General features: G+C 39.6%; 1 protein-coding gene across 3 annotated transcripts in view; it reads left to right on the top strand.

Moving 5' to 3' along the window:
* Positions 1–24830, top strand: part of syt1a (synaptotagmin Ia) — a 206842-nt gene that overhangs the window by 133536 nt on the left and 48476 nt on the right. For all 3 annotated transcript variants that reach the window (XM_042511372.1, XM_042511371.1, XM_042511373.1), the window contains one exon: positions 20019–20222. In XM_042511372.1, coding sequence (XP_042367306.1) covers positions 20048–20222 — 175 coding nt within the window. In that variant the 5' untranslated portion in view covers positions 20019–20047. The remainder of the gene's footprint in view (positions 1–20018; positions 20223–24830) is intronic.

The following is a 24830-nucleotide window of genomic DNA, read 5'->3' as shown; positions in this document are numbered from 1 at the left end:
TTTGTTCTGGATCTGAAAATGTAGACAAAAGGCTTAAGTGTTTGCAGCATCTGTTAGTCATCTCATAGCTTTAGTCATAGTCATCTGTGAAAGCTTTTTCACTGCATCTGAATGAGCAAACATTTAATTTGAATTTGTGGAATATTCATGCTTTTCTTTTAAAAAAAAATTGTTGATGGAGCAGCACTAAAAGCCAGAAGGCTCAGTGACTCAGGGGGAAGCAAGAGAGGGAGGGGGGGGGGGGGGGGGGGGGGGGGGGGGGCCTCAACAGTCCACTTGGAATTAAGACTTGCAGTGAAATTGGTTGTGTATGGGGTTTTGGGCCAGGGCCTGATCCACTCTGACAGGGCGGTGTGTCAGATGTGGTTCTCTACAAAGATACGCAGATTGGAGTGTACTCTTTTATAAATTTCATGGCAGAGCTCCTCTGGAGGCAGGAATAGTCTCAAGTGTTTTGTAACTGAGCTGGCAGAGGCAAACAAAATCACAACTTTGTGCAAGATGGCAACTGAAATGTTCCTGGAAGACCAGGAGGTGATCTAGCAAAGATATCTGTGATATTTTGTTTTTCATTTGCATTCATTGGTTGTCAGTCCACCAGGTGTGAACCTGGATGGGCTCATGCATTTGATCATTTCTGTGTGTGTATCTGTCTGTCTTCAGCTAATTTGCAAACTACTGGACCAATCAGCCTAAAATTTTGTTTGCACATTTATGACTGTATGCTCAAGGACCTCTTGTTGTTGGGGTGATTTATAATTGTTGGAAAAAGCTTTTTTATGTACTATTATTTGTACCATTATTAACTGCTGACTCCTTTTAACCAGCCAGTAGGGGCTGCAAGTTTTCCAGAAGTCATCTTGGCTAAGAGCAACAAGCCTTGACGTCTGCTGCAGACCACATTTGGCCTTCCTTGTAGCTCAAAAACAGCCATTCATAGAAAAGAGAGAGGTTAGGCTTATTACCAGATGAATAAATCAAGTGCCAGCCTCTTGGCCATTTTTACTGTAAGGAAGAATATCTCAGTAAGCCAGTCTAAGTATGGCAGGTCATTGCACGTTGCCCCCTTCCCTAAAATGAAGAAACTAATTGGGAAGACATGTTTTCAGTGTCACTGCCTTACCTCCATACCTCTATTTGTAGTATAATGTTATCCAGACAAAATAAATAAATAAAATGCTTAACTAATACTATCCAGTCTGGTTAAATTCAGCCAGAGCATCTCTTCCTGTTGTGTGAAGTACTAAATGTCTCTTCAGCACCACGGACAGCTCCCAGTACAGAGAGAATAACAGTTTGCAGCAGACATAAAAAAACATTTTCAGTTTACTCAATCAAAATAAGTATATAAAATTAATGAGAGACCCCCCCCCCAGACCTCATTTATTTTAATCACAGGACCATGTAGTACCCGAAACTCACTGAAGCGTTGAGTGGACATGGCAGCATGGATGGCTTGGCCGCAGCCAGCAGTGATAATTATCATGTGGGCAGTGGGAGGTGGGGAGGATTCTCTGTTGCTGCCTGGAGGTATGACTACAGCAGATGTTTTGGTTCGGAGCCTTGTCTGCCAATACTGGGATCATCACGATTATAAGTCTGTCTCCGAGTGTCAAGACCAGTAAGTTGGTTGTCGGGGTTAAAGGTCAGCGGCTGGTTGTTGTCTGAGGAGATGAAGTGGTGCAGGACTTTATAGTGTGTCTTTGTTTGTCAGTTAGCAAATGATGTCTCCCTCGTGTCTGCAGATGAGGCAAAAGGAAGCTTACAGAAAAGGCTTTTGTTCATGAGAGAATTAGGCAATAATCGCCTGATTGATCAATAGCTATTATAATAGTTACCTACAGTGTTGGTTGTTCATATGAAATGTAGCCAAAGTTTTAAATAATGAGGTATACGTATGTAAACATAATCCCTGTGAGCACAAACCTCAGGCTTCAGATCTTTCTGAATACCGTGTTTTCAACGTTTTTTTCTATTTTGGTTACAAGATGACATCAGATTGTACCAAGTTCTTAATATGGTCACCTGCTCTAGGCACACTACGTTTTTAAATTCACTGCTACATGTAGCTAACGACAGGAAAACATGCAATCTTGGTTTGACGATTTTGTTATTTTCCTCACGATTTTGGATCATATTCTTACTGGAACATGTTGGCTTGTGTTAAGTAACTTTCATTGGTGAATTTTAACCACATAAAGTGCCACTATACACAGTGATTCTCCAGCTGCAAGTACACTTCTACATGCAGCTACATGCTAACATTAGGGAAACATGCAAATGTGGTTGCAGCACAGACAGTATGAGGAAATGAATTGGTTTTTCCACATTAAAGCATGTTAAAATGCTTCAGTAGAAACCCAAATTTTAACCATAAACCCAAAAATGAGCATAACAGGTACCATTTTAAGGTAATGTAATAACCTGTACTGTTTTGACATTTTATAGATGTAACTGTCTTCTCCTATCTTTTTAGAGAGCGCAGAGCGGTAGAACAGTGCTGTGCAGGGTCGACTGCAGGGGACTCCTCCGCACACATGGAGGCAGCGAGCATATTGTCCCATTTTTACCCTGAGTAGACCGCCAAACATCCATCTTAGTGCTCCATCTCTGTATCGCACCATCATGGCTGCAGACTGTATTATTCAAGAGCAATTTCAACCCAATTTCATGGACTGTCTTGATATGGCTGCATCTGATCACAATCTACAGACTTGATGCTCACAGGAACAGAAATCTCGTTGATGCTATCACGTTTGCCTGTCAAGTGTGTGCAATCTGTAGGTTTCTGTAGCTGAAACCCAATAACAGCTGTGCTATATCCCTCAGCTACGAGGATGAGATATATCAGAGCAGCAAAAAGAAATACACGTACGACACATCTGTCTCTTCTCACCTTTTCTCTTCCTGCTCTGTCTCTCTGTACTGCTGGAGCTTTTCACAACCTTCAGGTCGCAGCGATAACAGCGTGCTTGCAAATGAGAGACTTTCTCCCAAATGAGAAAATCAGAGCTCACGCTAATGCAGTGTCAGAGACGCCTGATGGCGAACGATAAGCTGAAAGATGGTTGGTCACAATGCCTGTTTATTTCAATGTCACCCTCACAATGTTATCTATCAAGCTGCCACCACTGTCAATGAGTTCAGTCTCACTCTTTTAGCCCCCCTGGCTCTGTGGAGTATGATTTAGGGAGGCTGTTGTGTTAAATGATAGTGCCAGTAAGATCCGATCTGACAGCTCACTCTAGTTCAATGGGGGAAAAAAATGATGGAAAATGATAGCATCTTTTATTTTGCTGCCTCTTCAAAAAGGTCAAATTCCTTTTCACTGGATATTCATCAGGTACTTTTGATGTCAATTTTTCTTACTTTGTGCTGCTGAAAGAAAAGACGAGAGCTGCTAAATTATAGTTCTGTGACAATTATTGAGCTAGTTGGACATTGGCAGGCATGCTGCTTTTCAAACAAAGTGTGTGGGTGGAAATGTTGTGAGGGGCTGTAGGCGTATGAAAGGATGCCCGGTGGGGGGAAAGGCTTTCTAATGGACGGACGAGGAGAAAGGGAAAACATCAAAGTGTGCGAGGAAACAGACACCATGAGGAGATACATGAATTAAGGGAAAAGTCAATACGGCAGTGTGAAAGCTAGCATGTGAAGCGTTGTATTCTAATCATCCTAATCATCTCATTTTAACCCACTGTGCTGCCATCATATATTTACTGAGGGCTCACAAGCATCCTGGAAAACCTGGATAACAGTTGACTAATTGTTCAGTCAAGGAAAACACATGTAAAAAGAGAAAAAAAGTCATATGTCCTGTAAAATTCTTTCCAAATAAACAACATTACCATCTGAAGGGGCTCAGTTATGTTTAGGGTCTTATTAATTTTGAAATAGTAGTTTATGGACAGAAGTATTTTAAATAAGCTTCTCTCAGTTCTGTTTTGGAAATACTGTGAACACACTCCTATATCACATCAAATGATGGCATATGCAGGTTAGATGGATTTACAACTTAAGCGGCTGAAACTCTGAATATTTTGAGTAAGGCACAGTGTCAGATGTGAAGTTGTTTGGATGAGCGGTTTTTGACAGCAAGCAGCAGTCCTGAAGCCAATCGATCGCCTTGTTCTGAACGGGCACGTGTACATCTGCAGGTGTTATATTCTGTGATCAAAGAGTCAAAAAGTCAAAGCATTTACAAAATGGTCATAGCCACAGGATGCACATCTTACAAAATTAATCCTCCACAGAGAGGAAGATAGTGGTGTATCGCGCCGTTCCTGTCTGTCATAACAGCCACATCACTGCTGAAAATGTGCTTGAAAATGATCTCTAGAAAAGAGTGGGAACCCTGTCACATCTGCTTGAAACTGGAGATCGGTGACACTTAGACTGTTATTTCTGAAGCTGAATTATTTGTCACCTTCTGATCACACTCTCACTTCGCTCTGTGACACCTTTATGGGATTAGCAACCTGTCAGAATTGCGCGCGCGTGTGTGTGATTGTGTGTATGGGAAGTTGAGAGATCCTGTGACTCAAATGTGAAATCAGACCACCAAAGTGTCAATTAGATTCAAGACGTGGGTGTTTGTGGTGAAGCAATTGCGGACGAGCTGATTTATTCCATCACTCAGCCGAATGCTGATGTTTGGTGACCTCAGATTCACCCCGCCTCAAATGAGTTCTGATACTGTGTAATTTAGCCCCTCGGCATACACTGAAAATTTCTCAAAATGTCAGTGCAAGTTAAAATTTGTTCTGGACTACTGCTGAGCAAAAAGTTTGATTCAGGCCACGGGCAAAGAATTGGATGAGAACTGCTTCTTCTTAAACGCACAACTTAGCCGAAATACCTTCTCGTTGCATTTTGAGTCACTTTTTCAAGTGACAAATCAGATGAGACAGCGCATATTCATCGACTTAGTCATTGAGTGCTCAACAATTTCTCGTTTGAGCCGATCCAAGGCAACATCATCAGTAAACCACACACAACAAACTCTAAACAGAATTAAAAGGTCAACTGCCAAGTGTCTGGAAAGAGCACTTGAAGGGCCGTCTGTTTGAGAACATTAACAACTCTGGAGACGTGTCTTTTTGATATGGACACCAAATGAAAATGACAAAGGAAAAGTGCTCCATCTGCAGACCACAGCACTTCCCTTTTGTGGAAATTTCACAGATCTCCAAACATTTACTGCAAGTGTTTCTTTATTTGTACATAAATGCAGTAGTAATGAGTATTTTAAAATGTGGAGGCTTATTCTTGAGGTGATAATGACCCTTTGTATTCTGAAAGTAGTTGCTGCCTTTTGGTAGAATCCCAACATCACACAACTATTCCTCTCCTGATTATTTGCCTCAATAAACCGTGTCAGTTGTGATATCTGTGGCTGAAGCCCTGCGGGAGGCAGGGTGCTGCGAAGGGAGGCGTGAAGGAGTGGGCGGAAAGAGAAAGAAGAAGAAGCTGGAGGGTGGAAGCTAAATAAAATCAAAGCTACAGGTTTTTTGTTGTTTTTTTTAAATACGATCACTAACTTTCCTTTTCTCAGTCATTCAGAAGTAAAGCAGCTCACTGACAAGTCGTTGCAATCACTCAACCAATCATGAACGCTCTGTGACAGTCATCATGAGAGATTCACATTCACTTTATTGTTGGTATTTGTGGTATTTTCCCGTTGGATTTTGGATTATCGCAGAAAATAAGCTCTGTGGCAGATGAACATTCGTTTTATGCTTGTCTCCGTCATTTAAAATAGATTTCACCAGAATGAAAAAGTTATGTTTTATGTTATACTAAGCAATTTGGCAAGATTACTCCTGACCCGTTTAGGTCATTGATGTCTGTCCGTGATTTGTTGTCGTCGTTGTTTTTCAGTTTAGGTTATTATGAAGTAGGTGTTGAATTTCATTCTAGTGGCATTAAAAAGTCTCATAGTCTTGAATCTAACTTGCCTTAAGGTGTATGAACCCTGAAAGACAAAAGTGTTGCGTTTATATTTTTGTTCAGTGTAAAAGTTGAAATGTGGAAAAACCTTGACACAAATTATCTGCCTGAAATCGGAGGAACTTTCTCTCAAAGTCAGTGTGTACCAAATGAACTCATAACAGGGTACTTGTGCTGCACATAGTGGTTATTATAAAAGCAGACACATTGAGGTTTCTTTAGAGAAGATTACCAGTCCTGAATTTTTAATCTTGTTCTACTTGACAAAATGAAGCACTCTTTATAACCCCTTGGAGTACATCTCTCGCTCTGCTCCAAGGGTCAGTCTCGCCTCTTGACCGTTAAAACCGTCACACTCTGCCTCTCCCAGCCTGTCATACTGCCAGCGGTTGCCAGGCAGTTTTACCCTTAAGAGTGACCCTGGGGGCAAGAAGTGGTTGAGCAAATAGCCTCCCTTTATCTGTATGAGTCACCTACCAGTAGTCGCACCATGGCCCCTGGCCTCACCTCCCACATCATGACTGATTCCAGCGGACATGACTCCCCAGGCACTGCTATATTAGCCCTCGACTGCCTCCCCGCTGCTCCCTCCAGCCGCCAAGCCAACTAAGCACGCAACCAGGGCTAAGGGTCGCTAAATGTGGGAGGTGGGTTTTTAAGCTCCATCAAACTGTATCTGCCAACGTGATGGAAAAAAGAGCAAGTCAGCCTGTGGTGTTTGATCCCTGTTAGTTGTCTAATGATGGCAGGGGGTGAGAGAAAGTGGACCATTACAGATCCCCAGCAGTTTCTGTGTGAGTAATTTGTCAGTAATGGACCTGTGATGGCCACACAGAAGCTAAATGCTCAAATAAAACTAGTGTAATTCTGACAGTATTTTCTCTAAATGCCCAGAAGCTTTGCTTTTTCTATTGGAAATCAAGGTGTTTGTGTTAAATATGAGCTACCTGCACTAATGATATGAGAAGGAAAGACTGACTGTTATTTCGCCAAAACAAAACACAGGATTTCTGTGAAATTCTGTATTACATGTCATTCAGAGCAGTTTTACTTATCCCCCTAATGGCATTAATACTTAGAAGTCCAAAACACAGACTATAGGCACTGTCATAAATTATGCCCCCAACCATTTTCTGTTTCATAATAAAAATAAAGTGATTCACACAGGTTTTGATTTTTGTTTTTTTGTACTTTTATAATATGTAAGGTGTCTGAGAGCATAAAACAGCAACAAAATAGAGCTTGTTTATAAAAAAAGAGAATCCCCAGCAGCCCCTAATATCCTAAAATCCTAGAAATGCTGTGAAATTCTAGAAATGTCCCAAAATGCTAGAAACATCCTGAATTCCTAGAAATATCCAAAAATCCTAGACATGTCCTAAAGTCATAGAAATGTCATAAAATCCTTCAAACGTCATTGAATCCTAGAAATGTTCTCAAGTCCCAGACATGTCCTAAAATCCAATCCAGTTACTGTGCTGCAAGTTGTTCACTTGGCAACAGTTGAAAATGTTAATATAGAGTCTTCAGAGCCCTCTGTTGCAGCCATACCTCAGAGAATCTTCAAATTATTATATAAATTTAGAATTTTGCTCACCTCTAAAATTATATAACATATGTTCAAAACTTTTGAAAAATGCTTTGAGGACTCTGCATAAAAAAATCAGCTTCACTTTCATCACTCGTTATGCAGTCATCATCAAAAGACAGGCAGACTTTTTCATCTTTGACTCTCAAATCTGATCACAGAATTTTCCATTAATAAAGGCCACGGTAGTGTCAGTCTTAGATTAGCGTTAAAGCTGAATTGTGAAAGTCTATTTTCACCTGGGCTGCCTACAGAGAGCTTTTTTGGATTATGTTTTGCCTCAGTATTGATTCAAGTCATGGCAACATCATTTAAAGCCAGACTCAGAATCTAAATGTAGGACCCCGTTGGGTGTCTCCACACTCTGCCCTCCTCTCTACTCCCCAGCCTCTTATTTAGCCCCGGGCTGACGGATCCATTCACCAGTGGGTGTGCCGCCCTGCGATGTTTGTCATATAAATAGACTGAACGTATCCACCGACAACTCGGGGAGTGTGTCAGATCCACGCCGCATGAGGAACAAGAGTAAGATGATAAGAGCCACTGAGATCTGGGGCCCCTGAGTCCCTCTCTCAAGCAGACAACAACGTGTTTTTTCTGACTTTCCTCAGCGCTTTGGAGACAGTAATTGAAAATGGAGGAAATCTTTGTGCACTGGCTTAATAGAGCTGTCCTGCACTTGCTGCAAAGCGGGGTTAATAACTTTTTCCAGTTCCATTACCCCCTGAGATTGGCTTCAGGTGAGTAAAGAGGCTGCACCCGGACAAGGGGAAGTGGCCACGGGGGCTCCTCAGCCTCCCCTTATCTCTGTCCTCTGCAGGCGGCTCACTTCACAATCATTTACGTGACTTATTATATACCTAAAAAGACTCCCCCCTTGTGTGTATGTGCGTGTGACCGCAATGTCTCAGAAAATACTATCTGCTTGCAAATGAGTGGACGACAGATGGTGGTGGACATTTGACTGACAGCCAGTAATTAATGTGCCAGTTCACTAAATCATGTCCTCCACATGCACTTTATCAGAGTTTAGGTGCACCTTTAGGCTTTCTACCATGTATCAAAGCAACAGCTTTGGGTTTTTTTTGGCGTTCCTGTCAGGTTTTTTTTGGCTGAATAGGTTTGATTTCTGACGTGTGTTGCTGCTAGTTGACTTCACAAAAATGTAGTTTTTTCTTGTTGTTGTGAAACAGCAGTGACACAGCAAATTGGTTTGGTGCTGGTTGAATGGCGATTATTGTGATTTTCTTTGATGGAGAGGAAACAAAGACGGGACAGAGCGAGAGGAATCTGGAGTTCATCGGAGGTGCAGAATGGGGCTTTACACATGAATTGCTTTTTTTCTACTAGAATGACCCAACAGACTCATTAGTTATGTTTAAATGCACAAAGTATAAGCCAGCGATTGGCTTATACTTTGGTTAAGGTCTTTGTTTCCTCAAAGAGTAACTTTGATATTTTTTAACCTTAATTCTATTTTCTAGGGCTGTATGCGACTGAGAATTATTCCAGTCAAATTTGGCTGTTCAAGTGACGAATGAGAACAACAATATCTTAACTTGGACTCTTTAAAAAACACAATAGAGGGATTTTTGTCATTGGTTGGTTAAAATGTGCCCACAGTTCTGTAGAAGTTTGAATGTAAAATATTTCTTCGTAATTCAAGCATTTCTCAGTCCAAAATAACAGACGTAAAATTACAACTCACAATAAACAAAATACTGTTTAAACATTATTGCCATTAGCTGCATGGCATTGATAACAAAGGGCAGACCTGAGTGGTACTTGTTCATCTTCATGTAATACTGATGTCACAAAAAAAGGAGCACAGCTCATTTAATAAAGATCATGTGAGTCATAAGTGTGGGATAATGAAATGGTCTATAAAGCCTGGAATTACTTTAAAAACTCTAATTTGTGTGCTGAATATCTCCCCTGTTTGATATAAGGGTGCTAATTGTTAGATGCAGCAATCTATTATGCATGCAAACACAAGCTTTAATTTGCTTGCAGTTTATTTTGTGTCATTTATTGTAATTACGCTGTTAGCGCTCCCGTCGGATCAAAAAACATGTCCTCTCTGATTATTAGTTTAGATCCGTAAAGCAATCACTAAGTGTCTTCCTGAGGATTACTTTTAAACAGCAGGTACTCCCCTGCCTGCTATCAAACCTGCGAGTGGTTTAAAATCTCTGAGAAACTGTTCACCAGTAAATGATCAAGACTGTCACAGTTAAGTGTCGAATAGCTCATAATATGACTTCATTAGCATTTCATTGTTATTAGGGGAATATGAACCATCAGTTCAGATACTAATAAAATCTGTGCACTTGTTTCTGGCACCTGTATTTCCCAAAGACTCCAGAGCAGAGCCTTCGTTTGCTTGTTAAGTCAAAGCACTTCCCTATTGATCCACACTATTGATCCCTGCACTACGGCAGCATTTGTGAGTCTCTCGCTGCTTTTGATTTGTCTTTGACGAAACATTTACGCTGCTATTAGTCTCTTCCTGTTTAAAAAGTCAAAATTGCAACAAGTCCCTGTGAATAACTCGCTGTCTCTTTATTAGATTTGATAGGTGATCTTGTTTTTTGAAAGTAAATCATTAAATTTGACACCAATTCAACTAAAAGCAGAAATATTTTGCATTTACTGACATTTACAATTAACCGGACTTACTTAAGCTTGGCTGTGGTTCAGTGATTTGATAGCAGTTCTGTGAAAATGGATGTTTTGTCTTATCTAATGGGTGTTTCAGTGGTTTATTTTTCTTAAAGGAATACCTCAGCCCCCAAAAGACTTTGTAAATCAATTACTTTACCCTTGTTACTTTGAATCCGTAAAGAAAACGATTTCAGACATCACCGCAGTGAACAAAGAATCCAAAAACAGAAAAATCTTGATAAACTGAAGTAAAAAAAGGTCAGCATTCAACAACAGCAAAACTAGGACCACTGTCTCCTTTACTCTTCTCAGCGCACTGGTCATACAACTGCAACCTTCCCAAAACCATTGGTTATACACAAATACATGGGATATATATGAAATTTGGTACATAAATTTTCATAGGAAAACATACAATGTTTTTCTTATTTTGTCTTTTATTCACAGAATTATATTCATATTTTTACAGAATTGTGAGCTACAAGTCTCCAAAAACATACAGACTGTTTCGCTTGTGGGACTTGCTATGAAAAATTATGTAATGCTGTAATTGCAGAAAATGGTGTCAAACACATGCTTCTATATGATCTGAATTTTCAGCTTCAGGCTAAGAAATTATCTCCTAACAATCCCAATTATGTACAAAACTGTCTTTACCAGGATAAGACTTTTGCACATGTAAGTGATGATGAGCTCTCTCATATTGATTCTATCCCTTTTTCTTGTGGCGTCATATACAATTTCGATTGGTTGAAATTAAAGTGCCACATCGTTTTGGGATAATTAGCAGATAATGCTTGATAAAATGGGTTTAATTGGTGATTTCCTGGTTGATTAACTCATGAAACCCAATAAAACGACAAGAGGGAAGTGTTATTGGCAAAAAGGCTGCCCGTGTGTCTCCTTACTGTACCGTACAGTCGAGCTGTGATCTGTGAAATCTATTGAGTTTGATGACGAAATGGATAGTCCTGAGTCGGGCTGGTTTTGGCAGTTTTATCACTTCCTCAAACAGCATGAGACATAACACCCGGCACAATGAGGAAGCTGGCCAAAACCAGTGGGGAGCATAGAAATCCACACGGTGTCCAAATCTGAACCTAAGAAAGGCGCAACATCTTTTACATTGCCATGTTAATCTATTCATTATCTGTGTGTAGAAATGGTCGTGTTAGTGGAACCATGACTGCTCAGGTTTGGGAGGCAAGAATTAGGAAGGAGTAAAAAAAAAAAGACTGATGAAGGAGATAGCAGGGAAGGATGGAGGGAGGTAGAGAGCCTGGGAGCTGACCCAGTTAGAGAGGAAGTGAGAGAGAGAGGTGATAGGAGGGAGCTGTGTGCCAGCCTCGCCACTGTGGTTGGGGACCTGCTGGGCCATCTGGCGGCCCTGTAATTGGGTTGGGGTTTTGCACCTGAGCGGCACACCTCCAAAGAGAAGGCTGGAGCGAACGGAGACAGAAACAAGCCGCCTATTGCATCCTGTAGCAGCGCAGTGAAGGTGGGAATGACTGTGAAAGTTGATAACAGGTTAGATCAGTTAATGCCCGAGTGTCTCCTAAATCTATAATAATCTTTTTTTTTCTTAAATCAGCTTGAGTTGGCCATTTTAACATTGAAGTGGAAGAACATGCTGCAGTGTGACTGTGAGAGGAAAACAGAAACAGTATTATAAAGATAATTTATATACATATTTATTGTTCTTCTTACTTGTAGTTGCAATTTATCAATCTAGATTGTTTTGGTATGAGTTGGCAAGTGTTGGAAATACCAGCTGTGATGATGTCTGCCTTCTCCCCAATATAATGTAAATGCATTATCATTCTCAACTCATCATAAACTAATGTTTAGTCAGTGGCCCATCATGTCAGAATATGATGCTCTAGGTAGCCCTCCTGTGTCAGTTTTGGATGTTCAGGACCGGTGGGTCATTTAAGACTCATTATATGCATTGTCTCTTCTCAAAATAAACTGGCATAATTTACAGTTTCTGCTCATTAAATGCAGACTTTTTCTTCGTTCTTAGAACATAGGTGAAAAAGAGGTGCCTAGGTTTTGAAAAACAAAGCATGGTTTGGCCTAAAGTAAGTGTGTTTGGCTAATGGCATGCAGCATCATGTGACATTTTTCACGACTATAGTGTGCTACACAAACTACCACACTACATTGTTATAAAATAACATGATTGACTACAGTATTTGATGAGTAAGGAGTGAGAATTTGAGAAACTCTGCAGTATTGTCTCTTTCCAGAAATCATGACCTGGTTAACTGAGATGATCCACAGACCTTGTTGTGAGCATTTCTTTGTACAAACTATTTTCTAACTCAAGCAAGTTCAGTTGCCCACGATTCAGCACCTAGAACTGTTTTCTTTCTACTGTGCTACAACCACCAACCCTACGCAGGAGGAAGAGTGCATCTACTGCTAGCTCACCTAGTACATCTGAGCCAGCTGATGTCCCAGCTCAGCCGACGAGGACGCCATTATATTTTTACATCTCTCGCTGTCACAAGCACGAGCCTCTCATCCATGAATCAATGCACGCTCCTTTCTGTTCCTTTTGCACCATATACTAGTGTCAGTGTAGCGACAGGTCAGATACAAACATCTGTGTTTCAGTGGATATACGGTGTAATAACATAGTGATGACAACTCTTGGAAAGGGAAAAAGGTCAACGAGGCTCTCAGGTTTCCCATACAGATAAACAAGGCCTGATCCACTTGCTCCATAAGTGGGCCGCCTGCTGTGAGATACTGCGCACAATGGAGATAATGCACAAGTTGTCATCTTATGCTTGAAGGGGCAAGTAGTCATTAAGGTGCAAATATGAGCTGAATTAATGTTTCATTTTTGCCAGTGATGCGAGAGGAATAACAGACTGCATGGGTGGTCCTCACACACACACACACACACACACACACACACACACACACACACACACACACATTCACATTTGGTCGTCTTCCATTGGAGATTTAAAGGCATCTGCTTTACACAGTGGTAAGGAAAATGATGTGATTTAAAAACTCGGGACATTTCATTCATTTTAAAAAAGTATCCTATTATTCACTGGATTGGTGTCATTTACATAAACATTTGCACACACCGCCTGCTGGATTCTTCAGGGTAATTATTCACTTTTCAAAATGTAGCCCCTCATATATAACATCTTTTTAAACCGGCGTGTTTGCATCGTTCACATCAGACATCAGCTCACTTGGAAATATCGAGTGAAAGCCTATGTGCCCCCCCTCCTTCAGAGCATAATCAGTTCTTCTTCTATAGAGGAGGCCTCCCACATGCACTCTGCAGAGCATCATTGTGCTCCCTAAAAGTCCTCGCTTGTGTTGAAGTATCTCTGTCATTGCCAAGCGTGCCTCTCAATGGCTCAGCCCCCACACTCACCTTGCAGCGTTTCAAAGAGAGACCAAAGGGAGGCTGAGTGAACATGGACATGCGTAGGTGTCCGTGCAACAAAGGGGAGGGCCGAGGTAACCAATGGCTGCTTCCTTTACAGCAGGAGAAGGTTCATTGGCACTCTTTACTTGAATTCTCTTTGATGAATCATGTTTCTCTTGGTTGGATTAGTTTTTATAAACTATTTTCTCTGTCCTTGGAAGCGTTTTTTTGCAGCCCGCCACATGACATGTCTTGAAAAAAATGTCTGTTGGTGACAGACAAAGATGTTGTTAAACAAGTGTTAGCTGAGTGTTAAAATCACAGCTGGAGAGTGCAGAGATATCATGCTTTCGCAGTATGTTGGGAAGCGGCAGCTGGCAAACATGAAGTGATTGTGAATGTCGCCTCATGCTAGCTGCTCAGTTTCTTTTGTTTGAGTTGAGTGTCTCCACAAGGGCTTTAAACTTTGTTTAATCAGCCTTATTCTTCTAATAACACATTAGTATTGCTGTTAAGTAGCGTTTTTGCATTGTCCTGACATTTCTACACGTACACAGAGTCCTGCATATCTAGTATAGACCAAATAAATGGCAAAATATGGACATTGTTATATGTTCATTAGTAGTATCACCTTGGGGTGCCACCAAATGTACACAATTGAAGCTTCTCAAAATTCAAGTGTGGACTATTAAAAACATGACAGTTGTGCACAGTTGACATTATAGCTTCTTTTTCAACACGTAACAGCTGAGCGATCATTAATTAAGTGTGGTTGCAAAGGTGAAGGCAAAACAAATCATTATCAACTAGAGATTCGTATTAGCTTTGCTACCTAGATACTGTAACCAAGTCATAAACAGAGCTAATGATTCACAGTATTAACACATCGCACAATCACAGATACTTTGTGTGTCATTAGTTTCTCTTGCCAAAAGTTGTCTTTGTTAACTCTCTTTTAACAGTACGCGTTATTGCCAGCTGTGTATTGTGTCTCCTTCTACACATGAAACACATTAGTGTTGTTAAAAAAATAGAGTAAATTCTTTACTACCCCTCTAGATCTCACCCTACTCCCTCCATGCAGCCTGTCCAGCCAGCTGAAGTGGCTCGGGCAGTGCCAGGATATGATCCTTCACTGGTTTTCTTAGCAAACACAGCCAGGCATGCTCGATGAGTGTCTGGCTAAACCATATGCACTGCAGGTGTTTTTCTTCTGGTTAATTCCTCAAGAACATTTCCAGCACCCTGTCGTCACACACGCTGGGGCTACCTCTGTGCTGGACCAGAGGTTAGTTGGTTTCTGACGACCAGTCGGCTCAACCTGCTGGTTTCTGGTGGCTCTGATGTTAATTTTCCCAGCCATTTTAATTGGCCACCACAGAGCCGTGCTTGCTGTAAGCCTGGTGGCAGAACGTCAGCAACAGCCCGCAGCTCCTGCCTCTCTCTGTTCAGTCTCCTCAGTGGAGGAGATTAACAACAGGCTTTGGTGTAGCAGCATATTATAGAATTAAAACTTATCCAGGATAATGTCGTAATGCCAGAAATTTAAAGTTTGATACATAGTAGTATATTAAACAGAAAGATTTCTGTTGAGGCAAACAATAGAGGACTTTTTTGAACACATACGCTCACATTTGGTGGGTTTGGTGCTGGAGAGAAACCAGTGACAGCTACAGGTTGAGGACCAGTTGATTTTCTTCCTCATTGTTTCATTTCTGCAGCCTGGCATTTCCAGCCTGAGTAGCACAAAATTGATTTGTTTTTTAGCAAGACGCTGATAGAATTTTCAGTGATGACTGTGGCACTAAAACTTTTGTTTTATTTTTTAAGAGAGGCATCAATGGCATTTTAAGTGACAATTGTGCCACAAAAACAAGTTGTTTTTTTAGTGAGACGTCAACAGCATTTTCAGCTGTGATTGTGCCATAAAAATGGTTTCAATTTTTAGCTTGGCAGAGATTTTCAGCGCAATCGTGGCACCAAAACATTTTTTTTTTTTTTTTTAAGAATTCAGTGTTACCGAGACATATGGAATTGGGGGTCCTAGATAGTACAGGTAATTAGAGTTAACGCAAATAATCAGAATAGTTTTGACTTCATACTGCCACGAATTTTAACCTGGATGACTGAGGGTTTACTTAATATCTGTCGATATTATCAGTCTGTGTGACCTCTGTTTACAAACCCTTTTCAGCTATGAAAACCGAGACAGAAAACTCTATGTTTTGGGTCATGGGACCACCAATTTAGCCGTACGCACACATTTGAGTGCATGGAAAATGTCATTATGTTGCCCTCACAGTTCAAGCCAACAGCAGAAATGATGTACCTCATCTTGTCGTGAGGCTGGTCGGGATTGAGGCGTCACTTAATGTGTTTAGGGATTACACCTCTATTAGTCTCCTCCTGCTTCCTCTCCAGCCGGCATTTGTATTCAAATTTGAATAATCGTATTGCCTCTGGTGCTTTGATGTTCGGTATTCTTTTTTCCGTGTGCGTCTCCTTGAGCGATTTCTGTTGTACACCGTGTAATGTCCCGACATGTAATGTAAGATCAGTGTTGGTTTCTGGGATCTGTTCACAAAAGGACATCAGTTCAGGTGTGGAAACATGAGCCTTTTTTGGATTTATTTTGCGTTGGACTTCTGACAGTTACGTAGTTCCATATTTGACGTCATTGATAACTAATATTGAGTTTGCTGATCATTATTGACTTTTAAAGCAGTATGCTTGTTTGATGTACAGATCAAACATTCACCGTCTGGTGGTGGCGTGGAGGCTGTTGTGTGAAATTTGCTGCGGTGAAGTCTTTCTGCTCTTTGATAGATATGCAGGACAAAATGATAAATAAAATGTCAGTGTGCATTAGTGTCCATTAATGTCATTCATGTCATCTTGCTGCACTTTCATAAACACATCCAAAAAACCCTGTAAAAACCAGCAAAAACCATTTCCCCAGTCCACAGTCCATATTCGCTGTATTTTCACTTGATGTGGCATCCAAGTACTAATCTAAGCACACACACAAGTTTTTTTTATCCTTTTTAACTCAAGTTAGATTACGTGGATCTCATCCTAAAGGTTATAGGGGAGTTTTATGCTATTATGCTTCTTTTAGGGTTCATACTTGTATTTTAGGTGTCGAAAAGAACACGTTTACATGCTTTAAATGTCTAAAAACAATGTCTATTTGAAATGCTCCATTTTGTCTCTTTAAGCCTCCTCGCCAAAATGCCTGATTGTGTGTTTTTATTGGTCAGAGTTTCTGAGTCTACAGCATCTCAGGTTCTCTGCATCGTCATTGCAGCCAGGATAAACTTCATGTCTGATCAAACAGATCTAATTGCACTGATAAAGTTTATAGAAAGACATAGCTATTGACAGTTTTGACCTGTTGAGTTTTCTGTTGTCTGCAAACTATGAAGTAAAATATTTACCCACATTTGTGGCAATAACTGTGAATATGTCCTTGATAGAAGTCCTCTTCTCCATTGCATCTTGGATCCAACTACCAGGCCACAGCATGAAATAAATGCAAGTCATTTCCTCCAAGTTTCCCAAGAACAATCCTTCATGTGCGCGATGGCCAATCGATTTTGAACAGATGAGTGCACTTTGTTTATAAGAACCCACAGACTGGAGTTGCTGCTTGGCACCGGTCTCAACAGTAATAGTGATAACCTAGATTTTACAGAAACAGGGTTGCCAGACTGAATTCCCAGATCAGCTGGGATATCTGGAAGAGTAGAGAGAATGAGAATTGATCCATCCCCCCGCGACCACAACAGTCAAAGCTAAATAAACAAGGGAATGTGTTACTACATTACTACTCCAGTAAAGCTGCAAAGTGGCCGACAGTAGATCATAGTTTGTTTGTTTTGCTGTAAATGATTGTGAAGCTAATAAACGGCACTACGTCAGCTTTGTGCGGATGAATTATTGAGAATGAAAGAAAGTGTTCAGATTCAGCTAAACTGTATCTGAGAAGCAAAAATATTGAAAAGACACTTCATATCTCTGCCGTAATGCAGCTGAAATTGCCTCGCTGCCTTTGCAAACCTGATATTAAACATTCTTAGAAACATGAATTGGATCTCAGCTCTCTGAAGCTTTCTCTTCCTTCATGTTTTTAAAGTTATATTAGGATGAATTGCCAGCGCATTTTGTGCTCAGCTCTTTGAGGTCTAGAAACGGGTATCATTAGAGGCCGTTCTGAGGTTTAGATTTAGATTTTTCAATTACATTGAAACACTTTAGAAGTGTTACTGTCAGCACCAGTGCAATGCCCTTCATGAAACAATTCTATAAATTGGAAAATATGAGTTTAATGAGTACTATGGCAACAGAGGAGAATCAGGCCATCAGCCTTCACTGTGTGCTGGTGGAAAAACTCTCTAGCTTTAGTATGCCATTATCCTCTGTGATTGCTATGGTGACAGAGCCAAATTACAACCTGCACAGAGAGAGTGGACAATAAATAGTTCCTGTCTGCAGGAGATTTGTTACAGCGCTGCAGCTTTGCCAACAATCGTGTGTCATGAAGTGGTACTACTCACTTAACTGTTGGTACTTCTTCCCGTCAAAACAATTTTTTTATGTGATCAAATTTCTATTAGAATTTTAGCAATCATGCAAAACAAAAGTTTGAGCTAACTTAAGAAATAGTAAATTACAGTAACACAGAACTGGCATACCTACCTTTGGCCCAAGATTTAAGGACATGTCATGGGGTGCAACATCAAAATACGCAAGCAACAGCAATGAAAAGTCAAATGATTTATTCTAAAAGGAGATAAATAAAGCAAGGTAATATTGAAAATATACCAAAAAAATGGAATAAAGGATTTAAAAAGTGGGCACATACATAACACACATACACACACAGATACATTTTTAGTTTTAATATATATTTAAATGTTTGTCTCCATCTTAATATGACCAATGCTGTTTTATCTATGTAAAATATGGACAATAAAATATCACAAAAACGGTTTTTGCACTAGGCTGTAAACATGTTTATTTCTGATGTTAAGTTTGGCATTTTAACAATGGGGGTCTTTCAGTATTGATGCACTTCTGGAGCCAGCCTCTAGTGGCCATTAGAGGAAATGCGGTTTTTGGCACTTTGGCGTTTGCTTCATTTTTCAGACCTGAAGGTTGTTGATAGGTTCCAGCTGGCAATTCAGCAGGAAGATTGAAATGTAGGACAGAAGTCTTTGTATTTGTAGCTGAAAACTTGGATTCACACATACAGTTTAATTCTGTGCATACTTTTTTCACCCACAATCAGATATAATAACGGCAAACCTGAGGTGTAACTGCAAACTTTTGCACGAATCTTCTTTAGAGACTCACACATTGGAAATTAATTATGCATTTTTTTTCATTTGTTTACAAAATGTCATTCGATGCAGATCTCCCTACACATTAAAAAATAAATGTGTTATTTTACGAGATATTTTTACACATTAGAATTCAGAAAAATGTCAGACGTGGTCAGACGTGGTTTTTCCCCTTATAAACACTAGTCTGTAGTTAAAAATAAACCCATAACAGATTGATTAATTGTAAAAAATATTGGGTTTTTTTTGAAGCCCTTATTGCTTAGATGTGTATACACTACAAGCAACATACACAGTTCCTGCTCCATGTACTGAGTGTATATTTTGGTACTTATAACAGCATAGAGCCACAGAGTCTTTAGTGTCACAGTAATATGTTCTAAGTGACTCATTTTGTTGTCCTAAGGCAGTGTTGAAACCGTAGTGTTTTTCAACTTAACTTCAACAAACCTCCCACAATGAGAGCGAGGTGATGACTAACATGTTCATAGAGAAGATGCTACGATATACAGTTCATTAAACATGACTGTATACACACACACACACACACACACACACACAAAGCACAGGCTAACATGAGCAATACATTGTTTCCTTCTCCTCCCTCACAGAGAGACCAGGATGTAAAGTAAACACACCTGCTGTGTACAGAGAGCATGGTGTGATAAGATAGTAGACAACTAATCTTCTTTGCACTGCAACATTATTTACTGTACTTCTTTCGTTTGACTTGGACAAGCACAGAATTACAATTAAGCCGGTAGCAACGCTGTGATTTACTGCCTTTGTTGTATGACAGTAATAAATAATCATTTTATCTCTGCTCTGTGATGCTAATCTGGAGTTTAAGCAATGAGTGAGTAGCTTTGTTCTGAATTCAGCCTGCTGGCCAATTCATTCTGGACTCCAGCTGATGTTTACCGAGGCTGAGCCAGCAGCTGCTCACACGCTCTGCGTCAACTCAGTCATCTGACAAGGCGAGCGCACTGTCTCTGACATGCATCTGTCACAGCGGCACAAAAAAAAAAAAATCTAACCCACTCTGTTTTGTCTTTCTCTTTCTCCACTCCTCCAGCATCTGCCTGGCTGCCCAGCATCGCCACAATGAATGAGAGTCGAAGGGAAGCACTGGCGGCGGCGCCGCCCGAGCCCACCACCGCCTCCTCCTCCACGGCCACCTCCAACACCACCAACATGGCCGGCCCAGGCACCGGCGAGAAGGACGAGGCCTTTTCCAAACTGAAGGACAAGTTCATGAATGAGCTGAACAAAATCCCATGTAAGTGTTTCTACGTTCTCCACTATGACAGCGGGACAATTTTAGAGCTGAAATAGTTAATTAGGGGCACCTCTTTTGATCATTTAAGTGATTTTTTTAAAGCAAAAAATGACAAGAATTCACTGGATCCAGTCTTTTAAAATCAAACGTTTTCTGGTTTTCTCAGTCTTATGAGACAGTAAATGGAATATCTTTGGGTTTTGCATTGTTGGTTGGACAAATTTAAAGATGCAGACCTGGATTCTGGGACATTTTAATCAATATTTTTCCCTATTTCTGACATTTTGTAGACAAAACGATTAATTAATTAATCAAAACAATAAATGTCAGAACATTCATTACAGAAAATAATCATAAATTGTACCTTTTGACAATTTTTCTAATGTGTAACGAACTGAACCAAACTCAACTGTAGTGTGCTGGATTTATTTGAACATATGAGCCAGTGCAGTACCTGTATCTGCCGTTTAAAGAATCCTGTCAAATGTATAAACAACAGACAAAACACAAACAACGGCTCGTAATAGAGAAAAAAAGAAAACAGAAAATAGAATAGGATAGAAATCTTTTATTAATCCCGTGAGGGAAATTGTTTTGTTGCAGCTGCAAAGATATTAAAGATATTATATAATATTCGTTAAAAAGGGCAAAATAATCCAAATATATATATATATACATATATATAATATATATATATATACAAAGGAAGGCACTTAACAAAGAATAAATTAAATAGAATAGAATAAATAAATAATAATAATAATAATAATAATAATAATAATAATAATAATAATAATAATAATAAGATATGTACAGAATGTACAGAGAACAAACAAACAAAAAAACAAAATGCCTAAATAGACCATTACTGAGTTTATAAGAGACGGAGTAAATATAACAAGATTTTGAACTGTCAAAGCGGCGTATAATGGATTGCAGTGATAGCCCCACACGTCAGTTCAGCGTTCCTGTTGACTGTGGCGTTGAAGATTCGTTGATCATCCAACAAACCCAGTGAGATATATACATCAAACAACTCAAGCAACATACAGTGACAGGTCCATCCATTCATCCCATACCAAAAGACATAAATGCATGGATTATTTAAAAAATATCCATAAAAAAAAATATCAAAAATACTCAGGCCGTGCACCTTCATTGATGCTGTTTTTCCAGCAGCCTTTCAGCGACGTGATATGTCTATAATTACGCTCCTTCTGACTCAAACCATTCAGTCCGTTTTGTGTGATTCAAGTGCAGCCATGATTCACGTGTGAGTGAACGTTTGTTGATGACGCACACTCGAAAAACTGCCAGTGTTACATGCGACTTTTGATAAAAGGCTTCAAGTGAACCAGGTGAACAAATCTTTCACTGAATCTTTCATTTTGTTGCTCAAATCAACAAGTATTTTATGCACCAAATGTCTCAGATGGAATTGTCTTACTAAATTATTTGAGGTGGAAAAAGAACATCTGGCAACAATAATTTGAGGTTTGACATGATAAATTGATAAATTATGCGTATCTGGCTTTATTATTTGCTGTTAGATTTTCATTTTTTTTTCTATCTTACTTGTGCTTTCAGTCAAAACTGTCATCATTTCCACTCTTTAAAACACATCCCGCCCTTTTATTGCCAAGTAACTTTCACAGCCACATCTTTTTGCCTTGAGAAATTTGAAGCATTAAGTATATAAGAATATGGTTGTCATTATGTCATCCTGGATAAAGCATTGCCTGAGGATCCAGTGCTTTTATATTCAGCAGAAACATAAACAGAAATACATCCACAGGCTCATGTGGAAGTAATTCTCGCATCGTGAAATGGCTCCTGTGGAAGAAAAGCCCTTTTTCTTCAGCACACAGTCACACTCCTGTTTCTAGAGGTTCAATAGTGAAAAAAATCCTTCTCCCACAGAGGAAGGTTTATTTGCTCTATGAGTGCGTATAAATGACTCATAGTTTCAACTAGTGAGCTTTATCTCCCTTCCTGTTAGCAAGGGAACCAGATAAATGTGCACGCTCATGTTTTATTTGCTCTAGCAGACGTGTCTGGTTCATAGACTGTATAAAATAATGGACGTAGCTACCATGACGTCAACCGTTGGTTTGTGGACCATCATTTTAAATCCTAGAGCTTGGCATTTTTTGTTATTGCCATCTTGGGTTTTTCGAATCGGAAGTGAATATTGAGCATTGAGTGATGCTTCACAGACAGCTTGTCTCTCAAACCACCAAACTTTAAGCCATGATAAAATCTAAACAGTGAATTTAAATAAATAAAAAATCCACCTGTGTAGTTGTCAAGGAAAGGGAAATTAGCTATAGAGACCACTGTTGTTATTACTCATTATTGGTTCCGACGCATAAATGCATTAGTTAAGAATAAAAATAAAAATATGCCAAGAAGGTCAGTGTAATAAAGGGATCTACAAAAAGAATAAAATTAGGGTTGATAAGCAGTTTGATAGCAGTTAGTCTTTTTCAGATTCAGATTCATAAAAAATTACCCGTCTGTTGTAACAGATAATTATCGTAGAAGTAGCTCAAGATACAACATACAATGCAAAACAAACTCGGACAATAAACATACAGCATGTTTTTCTAAAAACAGAATAAATACCTAATACCAAAAATTACTCTATACTACTGTGTGCAAAGTGGCATTGTGTTTTTGTAGATACCATTTATTTATGATGTTTAAGGTGGTGGGAAGGAGGGAGTATTTAAAAAGAATTTTCATAAATCTTACAATCTGGTAAAATTATGTCCTGATGGTAAAAGATAAAATTCACTACCTCAGTTGGCTGATTGATTCCCTCTGCGTCACTTTCTGATTGTTGTTTTTTCAACTGAGAAACATCTGTTTAATGTTTCAATGCCCAGTGATGCCAGAAAATTTCCATGCGGGCTTGAAAAACACATTTTCATTAATGTAAAATGAGAACACAAATTAATTTTGAAAGTGAGCTTTGGTGCAAAGGGTGAAAAAATAGGATCAACAGTCTTCAGTATTATGATTCCCATATGGGGCTGCTGAGCTTGATGTCCTATTTTGGCTCAGCATTGGAAATGTACTGCTATTCCTACCTCATCTAACCTAAGCCTGGCACCATTTTCACATCATCTTTAGAAGTAAGTAAGCGATTCAATATTGCCTCCAACTTTTGACATTGTAATCTGGAGAGAAAATAAATAAATTTGGCCTCCTTTTGTCAAGAAAGTTAGAGAGAGAAAAAGGCCTGTCCATTATACAGACTTTTAAATTACTGTTTTCTCACCTCATCCCCTCAATCAAAAGCAGCGTCTGCTCCCTGGTGCTGCCAACCTGATGATGAATGCCCTAAGACTTGTTTACTCGCTAGAATATCGATACTGTCTGGAGAAAATCAGGTTGCAGATTTAACAAGGAGTATGCGATAGCAGAAGCTGCATGCTCAGCTAATGCTGCCGCAGACGGTTTTCCTTTTGGGGGCTTATAACCCAGTTTAAGCCCTGCTGGCTTTGAGGCTGGTTGCATGGGGCTGTCAGACCGGCCTAACTTGTTGCTGCATTTCTGTCCATCAGGATCTGCAGGACATATATCTCTGAGCAGGGGATATTGGCTCTGCCTTGTCTGTTGGCTGGTGGCTCAAGCATCCAAAATCCAGCTGACTTTATCTGTATTTCTGACTGTGCTTGCCTTTTTTTCATTTTAATAATTCAAAACATGTTGAAGGTCTCAAAAATGTGCGTACATGCATATTTATCCAGTAATCACCTCTGCTTATTATTATTTGGTGGGGTTTATTAACTAATAGATACCCTCAATCTATTTATTGCACTGTAGGGCTGTAAATAACAATTCCTAATCAATATGCTGATTATCTCTTATTTAAGCTTATTGCTATTATATCAAATGTCAGAAAAAAGGTCAAGGTGGCGTCTTCAAATTGCTATTTTGTCTGAACAACAGAACAAAACACAAATATCATTAATATAGTACAGAACCACAAGGCATTCAGTTGCGAAATAAAATCTGCTCCTTTTTTCTGTGTTCAGATGCCACTAATCCCCTTAAATCATTCACAATGATCCATATATTTAATAAAAACAGAGCAGATTTTTTCCCCCATACTTTTAAAATCTTATTAATCCGAAAAAAAGGTGCAAATGTTTTGTTCTCAAATGAATGCATTACACTGTGGTAATTTACAAAGACCCAAAACCAAAAGAAAACAGAAAATCCCAACTTTGGAGAAGCTGAAAACCAGCACAAAATGTGCGCACAATCATTCCCTATGCAACAAAATTGAAGCCATCTAATTAATGTATGAACGTGCCTCCAACCACAGAAACATGAGCGCACACACCCGACACGCGCGCCGAGGTCCGACTGTGTAATCACACTAAACCATATTGTGACTTTTCAACGAGCGGGGAGGTTGCCTCCAAGGAAACCATCGTATTGAATTTCTTAGTAAGTTTTCTAAACACCCAAGGCTTTACTCCTCAATAACAATTAACCTCTGAGCACAGAAGCTGTTTGATCCATGACTGCTGGCTCCACCAGCCATTACGCCAAATAACACAGACAAGCGATTGACATTTCAGGGAAATAAATAAT

Source organism: Plectropomus leopardus, chromosome 22 (assembly GCF_008729295.1).
Source record: "Plectropomus leopardus isolate mb chromosome 22, YSFRI_Pleo_2.0, whole genome shotgun sequence".
In the NCBI taxonomy this organism is placed as follows: Eukaryota; Metazoa; Chordata; class Actinopteri; order Perciformes; family Serranidae; genus Plectropomus; species Plectropomus leopardus.
This window is presented reverse-complemented; position numbering and strand designations above follow the sequence as displayed.